Below are 14,601 nucleotides of genomic sequence, written 5' to 3'. Positions count from 1 at the left end.
GGCTATAGATATGTTTCTAAACTTTCATATTGGTGAAGTTTCGATATTTAAGTGACTTGATTGAGCATTTGATTGAATAAAATGAAATAAAATCTGAAAATGTTAAAATAATTGTGTTGTAGTTTAATGAAATATTATGATTGGAAAAATACATATAGCATGTTTTAAAATACGTTTGTTAGCTTTTCATATTCTTGGGAATATATATTCTAAATTATAATTTTTTTAAAATGAAAAATAAAATAAAAGAGAAGAAGCTACAGAGTGAGTTTGTTCAAGATAAAGTAAAATACTTTTGAAAAAATAAGAGGAATATTTCTCATAAATTAGTTTATGTATTTAATTAAAGATTAATTTATAACCAATAATATATAGTAAGTGTAGAGTAATGTTAAAGTTCCAGTTAAACTTTAATTCATAAATTAAGTATAATTTCTTTTAATAATAAAAATTATTTGAGATACCAATCATTTTATTTTCAAAACAGTGTATAACTTAATTAATATAGTAATTATTTATTATATTTATGATTTTCTTGTAGCCTACTATTTTTCAAAATAACTTTCAGACCCACTTACTTTTATAAGCTACTACAAGTAATCTATCAAAACAAATTATTTTTAGCTTATTGTGTGACCATGTTTAAACAAATATTAAATATAGAAAAATATATTGGATGTTTTTTCTGTTTAAAAAAAAATAGTTCATAAAAAAAGCTGAAACAAATTCATCCATATACATACAGATTAGAAAATAACTATTTTTTTTTAGAGCATTTCTTTCTGCATTCAAAATTCATTGGTTTACTTCCCATTTATTTTTAAAATATGTTTTTAATATGCAGAAAGTCTATTCCGAAATAAATGCTGTGGACTGAAGAATTTTCGTACACAAGGGAACTTGAATACTATACAAAGCAAGCAGAGTAAATAAATGGGCCAACCACTTACTATTCGGCCCAGTTTTTAAGGAGTAGATTAAGATTCTTCCACTGTTGCTATTTGACCCCTTAATATAAAAATGAAAAAATATTTTGACAATAACAAATCTTTTATATTGATTTCAAACTATTTATTATTTAAAAAATAAAAAAATTCATTTTTTATAATTATTTCTTTTCTTATAACATGTATCAAATTAATATAAATGTGTGTAATCTTATTATTATTATTATATAAAATTTTTGTGACAGTGTGAGATGACTTTGAATTCTTTTATGTGTACATGGAGATGCTAAATATAAAGAAAGACTAAAAACACAAGATTCAAGAGTTTATGTTATGGTTCATTCAAATGACGAAATTATTTAGTTTAACAGTTCAGTTTTAAAAAAATTAAGCATAAAACCTATTCCAAATAATATTTATTTAATTCACTTATAATGAGAAGATTTCTATCTCTCTCTCTCTCTCTCTCTCTCTCTCTCTCTCTCTCTCTCTCTCTCTCTCTCTCTCTCTATATATATATATATATATATATATATATATATATATATATATATATATATATGGAGTAAGAGTACTGACATCACAAAAAAAAACTTAAGATTTAATATTTGTGGTTTTTTTTATATGTCATTTATTATTTTTACTTTTATTCAATATAAAACTTTTAATTATACTTAAATGTTTTAAAATAATTTTACACATTTTTTAAATTATTAAGAAATTATTAATTAAATTAGAAGCAACGCAGTCAAAACAAGAATCAGATTTAGATCTGGTTTAGTTTAATAAATTGGAGTTGTTCAATCAGCTAATATAATTTTAAGTAGTTTTGATATTTTTAACTTATGGAATGAAACATCTAACATGTCACAATCACTTAAGAATAAAATCTAATCAAAATTAATTTAATTCAAGACCAATTTTGCAAGTATAGTTACACTCTTGAGTGTATGTATCAAAACATTTAACAAAGACATAAAAGGAAAAATAATAGAAAGATATTCTCAATGGATTTAAAAGTAGGTGCAACACATAAAAATATATTTTGTGAGATGACTAAAGTTTGTATAAAAAACAGCCAAATAATAATTAACTTCAGCCAAAGGTAAACATTAAAAAATAAACAATAATTAACGAAAGGTGGTGGTAGATGGATATGAAGTTTAAATATAATTTTCATGTGGACTTGCTTACAGTAACATGCACAACCAAACCATATTCTAATACTGCACTTTGTATTGTTTTATGCAATTGATGATTATTGAATTTAGAATTATGGGAAGTAGAGCTGTCTAAAAGAGACGTGTCCTCGCAAATGGCTATGCTATCATTATAAAACATCTTAGTTTTTGGTTTGTAGCGACAATTGACAACATAATAAGCTTGTAATTGTCAACACTCCAAAAACAGCACAACAAAGTTGAACTGGACTAATAATTTATTATTATCAAACATGTTTTTCTTTAGCTCTGCTGTTGAATCTTATGTGTTTTTTATCCCAACATATTAATTTCCATAATTGTGACCGGTCACTTCACCGTGCGGTCAACTTTTTTGAAAAAAAAAAGGTTATTTCCAATCTTAAGATGATGTGAATAAGTCGACTGGTGACTTTACTGTTACACTTTAGCATTATAAATCTAACATATTTACATATAAAATATATTTATTGATTTTTGGATTTTTTAGACTATGATTAGGTTATTTTTAATAAAAATTAATTTTCAAACTTATAAATACAGAGATAAAATATAAAAAGATAAATGATTGAATTTATTATGAATTTAATACTTTACTATGTTGACCAATCCGACATATATAATTTGAGCGTCGAAATATATTTGACAAATATTTATCTGTTTCACTAGGAGTTTGGAGTCTTGGAACTGAAAATAACTCATGAATAATGATACTTTGACAATATTTTAACATCATCTACGTATAATTCTGTGATTGGGCCAAAATTACTCAACAATCAATAATAATAATTATAAACACCAACATAAACCAATCACACAATTGTTAAAATATTATCAAAAAAAATGTTCTCATAGTATCATTATCCTATACGAGATTTTGAACAGAAATTAAAAAATTTACAAAAAAAATTAAAAGAGGGTTAAATGTGATTCTCTACGTCAAATAACAAATTTATTATTATCGTTATTCTAAAAAAAACGTTTTAACTATTATAAAAGATAAGATTTATTTGAATTTATATATTATAAACTTTCTCGAATAAGAAAATTAGCACACCAAAACAACAAGAAGTTGACTAATTATTACGATCAACAAAATGATGACACTTGCTTTATTTTCTCAGAGAAAGTAACAAGCAAACACTGGCACTGTGAAATTAAATGAAATTTCATTCCCAAAGATCATCAAGAAGAGGCTTGGTTGGTCCTTTGATGAGCCTGTCTTGATGGATTTCGGCTATCTTCCTGTAATCATCCTCAGTCAACGACCAATCGAAAATCCCCAAGTTCTGCTTCATCCTATCTTTGTCGTAGCTCTTCGCCACAAAGGTCAGATCTTGTTCGTACAGCCATCGAAGACAAATCTGCAAATTTTTCACATCAGTTTTCCGAACACAAAAAAACACATATACTACCGAGAAGAATTTAATCAGTGTCTGTCTACCTGAGCAACGGTTTTGCCATGAGCATCAGACAATTCTTTGAGTATATCATTGTCCATCACAAGATTAGCACCTCTGCTAGCACCCTTCCTCAGGGGTGAAAAAGCAGTCACAGTGATACCCTTTTCCTTGCAGAATTCTCTCAGCTGCTGCTGTTGCCACCCAAGGTTAACTTCAACCTGTTTACGATTGTTCAAGGTTTAGTTCAATGGTGATTAAACTAATTTATATACTGTTAACTTAATTATTGTATGTTAAATTAATTACTTGATTCACTGCAGGAGGAATGGTGGCAAAAGAGAGCAATTTTTCAAGCTTGCTGATGGAGAAGTTGCTGACTCCAATGGCTTTGGTGAGACCAAGTTTCTGGCATTCTTCCATGGATTCCCACACACCCTTCAAGTCAAACTCCACTATCTCCGATACTTCAATGGGGTACACAACTTTCCCAGGCTTGGTAGCAATGGGCCAGTGGATAAGGTAGAGATCCAAGTACTCCAGCTGGAGAGTCCTGCATGAATAACAAACATGGAAACTATTACAAAGTTGAAATTTTGATAGCTTGGAAAGTAAAGAAAGAAAGAGTGAGGGCAGAAAAATAGTTTAAACGTGAATTTCATTACGTAAAGAAGTGGTGTGAATTGGAAAGTGTGTTGACCTGAGAGATTTCTGGAGAGCTGGAACAATGGTATGTGCATGGTTATCGGTGACCCACAATTTGGAAGTGACGAAGAGTTCGTCTCTGGATTGAATGAGTCCAAGCTTAAGAGCTTCTGCTATGGCTTCTCCCACGGACTGTTCGACGCCATAGGCGGAAGCAGCATCGAAGTGTCGGTAGCCCTGCTTGATGGCCTCGAGAACGGCATCTTTTGTGGTGACGGCGCTGGTGGCTTCCGGCGCGGTGCCGAGGCCGATGACCGGCATCTTGCGGTGGCCGGAGGAAGAGTGGAGAGTGACTTGGGGGATTGTGGTGGCAGCCATCGGAGAAGAATGGTGAATTGGGTTTGGTTAGTTTGATTATGTCAGAAAAAAGGTGACAGAGAAGTCCTTTTATAGGCATGGAAAGTTTGAAGAAGCAGAGTGGGTAGGTGGGTTTAGTAGTGATTATCTCCACTTTGGGGTAGCTGGTGTTCGTGCTAATCGAATACATGTGTTTTGAATTCTTAATGTCTGTTGTTTTTCGACGTACTTGGACCAAACAAAAACAGCACTTTAATCTCTAACATATATGTTTGGAAAAGAACACACTTTTACATTCTTTTAATATGTAAAATAATTATTAAAGAGTAAATTTTTATATTTTTTAAAAAAATAATAGTAAAATAATATACGTTTATATTTATTTAACATCTAATACGGAGATGAAATTGTTACAAAAGAATAAACTTTTATATTTTTCAATAAAAATAAAAGTAAAAAGTAAAATATTTAGTAATATAAAAAAATTTGTGTATTAAAATATTATTATTTTTTAAAATAACAATAAATAAAGAAAATATATGTCACATGAATATTTATGTGTATGAAAGATATTTTGACGTTTTAATAATATTTTAGTAGAATATACTTATTGTTGTTTTATTAATACATTATTTATTTTTTACTATTGACTTATTCTAAATCTAATAAAAAAATAACATCTATATTGTATCAAAATTTTGCTAGCTACAAGAGACATAATTTCACATAAATTTGGAAAAATCAGTGTTGAAAATTCCAAACTATGTGATCGTCAAGTAGGTCAGAAAATTCCATGATAAAAGTTAGTGAAGATGCCAATTCACTTTTTAATTCATAAGGATTATAGGTCTACATCAAATCACCAAACACAAGACTTGAAAAGTATAATATTTCAGTATAAGTGTGATTTGTGAAATTATTTTTTGCTCAATGGTTTTTTCTTTTAAAAAATCTTCGATAGATATATTTTCAAATATATCTCTCATCTTATAAAACATCATCCACTATCGTATATAAATTATTTATTGTAAATTAAAATATATTATAGTATTCAATAAACATTATTCATTTATAAATTTCAATCATACAAAATAAGCATTTTTCCTTCTCTACACATTACAGTTTAAAATACCATACTTACCCCAAAGAAAAAGGTCGCAACATTGAATTCAAGGTACACGTGATGTTAGTGCACTGTCTACTTTTCTTCTTACGATTATTGCTTCTTTTTTTTCATCCCATTGATTTTTTAGTTAATTTTCTATTTGAGAATATAAAATTCAAAATATCCTTATAGCTATTGGTGCTGAATTTGGTTTAATAAATAATAAAATTCAATATTTGTTTCTACAACAATAAGTTTATATATTGAAAATAGTAATAAATTCTGTAAGAATTTTATTTCATAAAGGTTTTAGAGAATAAAGGTTTAAAGGAAATGAATATTAGATATTTTATTTACAAATACTATACATAAAAAAACAAAATACTTCGTCCTTATTAATTATCAGCAATTACTTTTTTATATATTTTCATTTTGTTTACTTTATTTCTAAAGATCTTATTTATTTATTTTTCTGCCCTATTCCAAGAATCAGAATCTTGTGTGTGACATGTTTAAATCAAGTCGAAGTACACTAAAAGTTTGGATTAAGGTAAGTTTTCGAGTTTGGATGACTTCTTATTTTTATTTATTTTTTTCTCCTTTGTGAACTGGTTTTAATATTTTGTTTATCTTGTGCTGTTTAATTATTGGGTTTAAATTATTAAAAGTCGTTTGTATAACTAATTTTTTTTAATTTTATGTATATAAAAAAAATAAAAAATATATAGATAGAACTCAACCGCATGGATAATCATTCACTTTTATGTTGTAAGAATAATTTATATTTAAATGATTAATTCTTTTTACTATACTATTTTTTCATTCTTAATTTTATTTTTTTATAATTTCTAATTATTTGGTTAAGTTATTAATTATTAACTTATGTTTAAAGTATTAATTATTTTTCCATGCTATTTTTTAATTTTTAATTTTGTAATTTTGTGATTTTTAATTTTGTAATTTTGTAATTTTGTGATTGTAACATCCCAAAAATACAGTCTAAAACTATATCCTAGAATAATCACATTTAATAATAATTCAGATCAGTCTTACATTAAGAGAGAGCGTACGGTTGTGGTCGAACGGTCTTAGAGAAAGAGTTACAAATTTAAACTGTACAGCGGTACAAATCTGACCGAACGGTTTACAAAATAAAGTACCGAACGGTTTACAAAATAAAGTACCGAACGGTCATATGAAACAAAAGGAGAAGGTGATCAAACGACCACCTTACTATAACACTAAACTACTGACCGAACGTCCTACTGTTCAGTCTTAACTTCAACCTCCACTAGGTTCTCTTCCTCCAGCGTCTCTTCCAGCAGTACGTCTCCTTTTGCTCACATCCACACGGATGATCATCGCAATGACAAAGATGGACGTACATAACATGACAAGACAAGAAAATACAGGGTAATCTTATGTAATTTAATTCATGCATAAACATACATTCCAAACAATCAAACACACGAAGTAAATTTCAACATACGTATCATACAAAACCTATTACTAGACTGACTGTCCAGACTATATGAAATTTGTGTAACTACGACGTTTGTGCACTCAGGTGATGTAGTAACTGGGATACCCTCAACAGTTGCCACCCGAGGTTAGTCCTATCTGTCCAAAGTAACCCTAAGGACTAGGACCTCCTGCCGTTCCCACACATGACCTACCCTCCTCTACGTGAGGACGAGTACTCACGGAACATCAGGATGAACCGCCAGCTTAGCATGCCCACATTCATACTTTACCAATTCCAATATTCATCAATGAGTCGTTCCTCCCCGGAACGCTCGTCCATAATCCAAAACATTTCAATCCATATCATATTCTCTTATCTTTCATTATTATTTATCTCACTTAACCACCTCGTACAAAGATTCATAAGGATCCCAAATACCGAACCTTCAACACTGACTCAGAACGAGACCGAACACTTGGAGCGAGAGCGAGAGGTCTCCAGTTCCAGGATAAATTAAGACCAAGAGGGTTACTATCGGGTTGAGAAAGAAACCAAGTACAATCAAATATCACAAGAAACGAATGGACGAACGTTAGTTACAAAATGAATCAATTAGATGAACTGACTCTTGAGGACTTCAACCGAACACCGAAATGACCATGCCCAGTACTAGGGCTCTATGCCGTAATCAATGGATACAGATACTTCAAGACCTTCCAAGAATAATACTTAGAAGAATTCCTATGAAGAAACCGAACACATATGAAAACTTAGCTTATTTGGTTTTAGAATCAAGAAATCTGAATGTCAGTCAAAGACTGAACACTATAGTGAGCGAACCCTATTGGGCTTGAACGAACGCTCTTATTATGAAGTTTAGCTTAAGTAGCTAGAACGAGTGCCTGGTGTAAGACCAAACACTTGCTTAGGACGAACACTTTATATAAGACCAAGTGCTACTAAACTTAAAGAGAAGATGTTTGATAAATATACTAAGATACTATGGGAGTAGTGTTTAAGAATAACTAAAATATACAAATACATATATACATATATACATATATATATATATATATATATATATATATATATATATATATATATATATATATATATATATATATATATATATATATATACTTAAGCTTATAACCGATCGTCAATAATCAACTATGCTTGGCCGAATGCTCATGCACAGTATTTCGAAACAAAGACGCTCGTCCTCAACTAGGATTCTTCCCAAATGAAAGAATCCAATTCTAACCAAGTTTACTAGAAATATCGAACGGTCAATGACCGTTCAGTGACGGACGTACCCTTTCATAGGGCAAATTTCATACCATAATCATTTATATTCCAACTGATTTCTTAATATATAGTTTCACAACTTTATACATTCATATCATAATCAATTTTCATACTTCATATAATCCAAGCATATCAACCATCATACATCATATTCATTCAGTCAATCCAACGAACGTTCATACACACAGTAAACATATAAATTAAATTAAATAAGCTTCTCTTACCTCTAAAGTAGCCGAACGCTCACAGATACAGAATAGTGTTCTCCTCTAACAGAGGCCTTAGCGTTCTACGACACGTTTTAAGAACTATAACAAACACAAGACCAGAAGATACTCAGAATGATAGGATCAACTCATGCAACCAAGAATATGGGTTTGCATGCTACAGAAAACACGCTAATGGGGGAGGGATGAACTTACCAGTCCAGAATCCGAAGCTGATCAGTTCAAACGGACGTCCTCTACGCCGGAAGAATAGAACTGGTGCCTGAACGGTGATCGGAGAAGAGAAAAGGTGAGAATTGGTAGAGAGAAGGGAGAGCTTTTAGAAAGAAGGAGGAGAATTGAGAATTTCAGAGTTTGGAGAAGAAGGTGCATGCAGAGAGAGTGTGACGTAAACTTTCCAAAACTCAGTTTTGCTTCCCACGTCAAATGAACGTCCGCTCATCTGCCGACACCTGCCTTCCACTATTTGATTTCTGAATCCTCTTCACTTGACACCTGGCGTCCTTTCAGAGGGGTTTGGGTGCGTTTTTAATTATTCTGACAGTGATTTTTATTACTTTGTCATATGATAAAATTAAATTTAGAAAAAAAATAGTTTTTTTTCTTAAAATGATATTATTTAAAAAATAATATGGTTTTATTAGTAATACAAAGTATTTATATTGTGATATAGAAAAGTTGTCATGTAATAATTTTATCTTATAAAAACATCTCCATAAAAAAAATACATTTATCATTATTGCATTAAATTATTATATAAATATTTTTATTGAACATTTTTCATATTTTATTATGTAAAAATTAAACTAATATTACTTAATAAAAAAAAGTAGCATGAATCATATATATACATATAATTTTGTAAAATGTTTTTAATAAAGGTTAAGTATGTTTTTAATCCCTAAAGTTAAAGACATAATTATAATTAGTTCGTTTTCAATATTTTGATCCATTTTGATTCTAACTATATAAATGAATGGATATAGTTATTTCAATCCAACCATGTTAAATTCTTTTACGTGTTAAACTGTCTTCTAACATTTGAGTTAGAACGTGTGAAACAATGTAAAATACCAACCCGAGACACGGTAAAAAAAATAATGCATTTGTGTTAGAAAGACTATGTCCATTCATTTTAAAAGTTTGATAATCAAGATATATCAAAGTTTTAAACAATTATGAATTATGATTTTTGTGTTAGAGTTTAAAGACTAGAAACGTATTTAACCTTTTAAATAATTATATCTATCACAAAATAAATTAAAAAAATTTACTTAATAGTTCATTTTTAAAGGTTTAACATAAAAAAACACCACACTTCTTAATATTGTAACTTTTTGTTTGTATTCACTGGATTCATTTTTAATAATACTAAAACAAAAAATAAAAACTAACAAACTAAATATCTTTAAATATACTACTAATGTATTTATATTGTCATTATTATAACAGTGTATATATTATGTATACATTGATTAGACAAGTATGTATATACATTAATTATATAAATATAGTAATATACATCAGACAAGTATGTCATACACAAAATAGACACATTTACTAACACATTAGATGAGTTTGTCAACTCACTAATTAGACAAGTATTTCAATATACATTACACGAGTCTGAATATATACTTATTAAACGAGTATAACAATACACGTTATACAAATATGTTCGTATATTAATTAAACAAATATATAAACACATATTAAGTGAATTTATCGATGTATTGATTAAACTAGTCTAACCATACACATTAGACGAGTCTTTCCATACAATGATTAGAATAATATAACAACAAGATTACATGAGATTGTCCATGCAATAATTATATTCGTATAATAAAAAGTGCTAGACAAATTCATACGTTGATTAAACAAGTGTAACAAGATTTATTAGACAAATTTGGGAATACATTTATTATATGAGTAAACAAAAAATAAATAAATGAAATTGTCGATGTATTGATTAAATGAGTATAATAATACACATTTGACGAGTTATTTATGTATTTATTAGATGACTCTAGCAGTATATATTAGACAAATCTTCAAACACATAAATTAGACAATTATAATAATAAATATTAGACAAGTATCTTCATTTACTATTTGGATGAATATTACAATATACATTAAATGAGACTATTCATATTATACATATTAACTTTTTAAATTTATAAATTATTTTTAAAGTTGATTTATTTCAAAACTTAATTATAAACTTAACAACATTTTTTTTTCTCAATCTCTATTTTTCTTTTAATAAATATACAAACCAATATCAACTCGTCACTAAACACAAATTTAAAACCAGTGTATTATATAAAAAATAATTGTGTATACAAGCGGTTGATATAAAAAAATTTAGTAAAAAGAGAACATGAACATTCTACTGTCAAAGTTAACATAAAACTTAAAAATCTATTTTGTAAAAAATATTTACAAAAGTTAGAAAAAAAACCAACTAAAATAAATTTTTTTAGTTAAAATATGTTATGATTAATGAAACTTGAAAGTTTTTTCAGTTCTTAATATTTACTAGAAGATTGAAAACAATTAGATAAAAGAAACTTTTTATTTTATTATCTGTTTCAAACTTATTTTGAAAAATAAATTTTATTTATTTTTCAAAAAGAAGGGAGAAAAAGGAGCTTTTAAACTTAAAATCTTGTCAAAAAGAGAGTTCATACTACTTTTACATTAATGATAGATTTAACAAGATAATAATCAAATTATTAAAAAATAATATTTTATGTAAGTTGTTTAATTACAAATTTTGTCCGTACTTAAAATTAGTTAACTTTCAAAAATCCAATAAAAAGCTTTAGTATGTTCTTTTATTCAAAAATGTTCATCATAATTTTTTTTTAATTTATTTATTTATTATGGAAAACAGTGAAAAGGAGGGTTAGATGAAACGTTAAAATAAAAGGAAAAATTGAGAATGGCGCGAGCAAGCATGGCGCGCTAAGCAAAATTAGGGCGCCAATGAGGTTGTTTGTTCTTTATAGTTCAAATCAATTCATAATTTGTTATTGTATTTGCATCAATGGCTTCTTCACTCCCTCGGAGAAGAACTCACGCTCCCAAATCATCTTCTGTCCTAATCGACGACGTTTTCTGCCAGGAATGCGGCTCCGGCCACTCTCCGGCGAAGTTGCTTCTCTGCGACAAATGCGATCGAGGTTACCACCTTTTCTGCCTCCGCCCCGTCCTCCCTTCCGTCCCCAAAGGCTCCTGGTTCTGTGGCTCATGCTCCAACCACAAGCCTAAGTGTAAGCATCACTTTCATTTCTCTCTCTCATTTCAGATCCCACATCGGCTAATCCTTTCAATGAGTTCAGAAGTTAGTTTTAGGGTTGAACTAGGTCCTATGCGATTTGGAGTTTTTATTTTCTGTTATCCAATAATTAACCGTGTTTTTGCGATTTTTTAATCTGCAGCTTTCCCCCTTGTACAGACCAAAATAATCGATTTCTTTCGAATTCAACGTTCTCCTGAGACATCGTTGAATCAAGGTGAGGCAAAATGGTTTTTGAATTTATTGGTATTGTAAATTTGAGTTGTTAGATGTCATGGTTGAAAGTTGAAACTGGTGTGATGATTTTAGATGCGCGGAAGAAGCGAAAGCGAGGTGGGAGCTTGGTGATGTCGAAGAAGAAACGGAAACTGTTGCCTTTCGTGCCGAGTGAGGATTCAAATAGGAGGTTGGAGCAGATGGCATCACTGGCGACGGCATTGACGACAACTAATACAGAGTTCAGTAATAAGCTTACTTACATGCCTGGAATGGCACCCAGGTCTGCCAATTGCCCTGCTCTCGAACGTGGTGGAATGCAGGTACTTGATTGACTCCTGATCAATTGTCCTAATTTTTTTGCTCACATTATCTGATACTGTCTGCAAAGTAGATTTTTTTTTTATTTGAGTTGAGTGGTTTTTTGGTTAAGCATTCTATGAATGGAACAACATATTGTTGTGTGATTTTGAGGGTTCAGGTTTTGCCTATACATTGAGAAGATATAGGTAGTATCATTGGGAAAACAAGCATTTTATCGTTCTAATAGATGCAAAACATGCCTTTTGTTCACTTTTGCATGAAAGATATCCTGAAATACAAAATAACATGTTCTTATTCTAAGATTTGTCCAGTCATTTGTATATAGACATTTATTGACTATTTATTTCACAATTTGCAACTTTTCTCTAAATGGAGCAGAAGTAAAATAGTAAAACCCTACATTTAGCATTTGTGGTGGTTTCTCCTTTTTTAAGTATTTAACTGCTAATTCTCTTGTGGTTTTGTCTTTTTTGCTCAGGTATTGTCAAAGGAAGATACCGAGACATTAAATTTGTGCAAAAGTATGATGGAAAGAGGAGAATGGCCACCTCTCATGGTTGTTTTTGATCCTTTAGAAGGGTATGCATTAGCATGTTACACAGATTGCCTAATCATTCAACAACAATCTCAATTTCCATTTCGCAGAGAAAAATACTCAGATTTTTAAATTTCTCTTGGCGCAGTTTCACAGTTGAAGCAGATAGACCCATCAAAGATTTAACCATAATTACAGAATATGTTGGAGATGTAGATTTTTTAAAGAACAGGGAAAATGATGATGGAGATAGCATAATGACACTTCTTTCAGCTTCTGATCCTTCAAAGACACTTGTGATCTGTCCAGACAAACGTAGCAATATAGCTCGTTTCATTAATGGCATCAATAACCATACACCGTAAGTTTTTCCACCTCAGATTTTTGTTACTTTTGCTTGTGTTTTGTAAAGTCTGAAATTAAGGAATTAAGGACAGACAGATTATACTAACGTGTATGAAATAAGGTGATTTTTTGATTGGAAACAACAACTAATGAAGGGTTTTCCCTTTCGGTGCAGGGAAGGAAAAAAGAAACAAAACTTGAAGTGCGTGAGATTTGATGTTGGAGGCGAATGTCGAGTTCTTTTAGTCTCCAATAGAGATATCTCAAAGGGGGAAAGGTTGTACTATGACTACAATGGAGATGAACATGAGTATCCAACTGACCATTTTGTCTGATTGCCTTCAGTGTAAGCTAAGCATCCCAAACAAGGGTTTTTTTTTGGGGGATGGACTCTGAGCTTGTCATTTTTTCATCACTAAGTTTATTTGGCCACCACTTTAGAATGGTTGCCTTGTGACTGCCCCATTTGGTGTACACTCTGAGCTGGACATATATCATGTTGGATGCACTATATTTTTTAAATTGTTTATTGATTAAATTAGTGTATGATTTTATATATGCATATTTTTAGCAAAAGCTGATATTCGTCTATTAATTTGGGGTCTATAATTTTATTTTATATACAGTAATTTCTTGTCTTTATATTTAGTGTAATTGGTATGTTAAATTAATGTAACTCAGTTGTTTAAGATCATTTGAAACACTAATCAAATTTTAGCTTTTGCGTTTATGTACATTGCTTTATTTATCTAATTAAAGGAAAGAAAATGAAAAAATTGACATGAAAATAAAATTAAAATATATAGTGCAATTAGGAAATTTGAAAAGCCAAAATATGAACATGTAAGTATTGTATTTTAATGGCTGAAAGGAGGTGAATGTTTTGGAAAAAAGTTGAGGTCCTTGTTTTTACTGAAAACTCCTATGGTGCTTCCCTTATTATTAAAAAGTTGAATTGACTTGAGCCTGTGGATTTCTTTTGTTTATATATGAAACAGCAACCGTGCAAGATACATTACTGCTCATGCATCGCGATCGCTGACAAATAATGAGTTCTGAATGTCATAAAGTGATAGATATTTACATTAATAATGTGAGATGAATAGTCTGTAATGTTATGATTAAAATTGTAGGTTTTACGTCAAAGAATTGATGTACATGTGTACAATATTATGCCCGTGCTATTTTTATATGGTCAATCGATTCTTATATGGAAAATGC

At 29.8% G+C, this 14,601-nt stretch overlaps 2 protein-coding genes across 2 annotated transcripts; one reads left to right on the top strand and one right to left on the bottom strand.

Annotated features, from left to right (window-relative positions):
• Positions 1-3,194: 3,194 nt before the first annotated feature.
• Positions 3,195-4,618, bottom strand: LOC108328202 (NAD(P)H-dependent 6'-deoxychalcone synthase). Its single transcript, XM_017562027.2, has 4 exons — positions 4,247-4,618; positions 3,856-4,099; positions 3,591-3,767; positions 3,195-3,510 (listed from the first exon to the last, which is right to left on the bottom strand). The coding sequence occupies exons 1-4, from the start codon at positions 4,567-4,569 to the stop codon at positions 3,316-3,318; spliced, it is 939 nt and encodes a 312-aa protein (XP_017417516.1). The 5' UTR covers positions 4,570-4,618; the 3' UTR covers positions 3,195-3,315.
• Positions 4,619-11,606: 6,988 nt separating this feature from the next.
• Positions 11,607-13,918, top strand: LOC108328313 (histone-lysine N-methyltransferase ATXR6). Its single transcript, XM_017562168.2, has 6 exons — positions 11,607-11,934; positions 12,103-12,177; positions 12,270-12,499; positions 12,979-13,079; positions 13,184-13,396; positions 13,556-13,918. The coding sequence occupies exons 1-6, from the start codon at positions 11,709-11,711 to the stop codon at positions 13,713-13,715; spliced, it is 1,005 nt and encodes a 334-aa protein (XP_017417657.1). The 5' UTR covers positions 11,607-11,708; the 3' UTR covers positions 13,716-13,918.
• Positions 13,919-14,601: the final 683 nt, after the last annotated feature.

Source organism: Vigna angularis, chromosome 2 (assembly GCF_016808095.1).
Source record: "Vigna angularis cultivar LongXiaoDou No.4 chromosome 2, ASM1680809v1, whole genome shotgun sequence".
In the NCBI taxonomy this organism is placed as follows: domain Eukaryota; kingdom Viridiplantae; phylum Streptophyta; class Magnoliopsida; order Fabales; family Fabaceae; genus Vigna; species Vigna angularis.
Note: the sequence above shows the minus strand (reverse complement) of the source record. Positions and strands in the feature narration are given on the sequence as shown.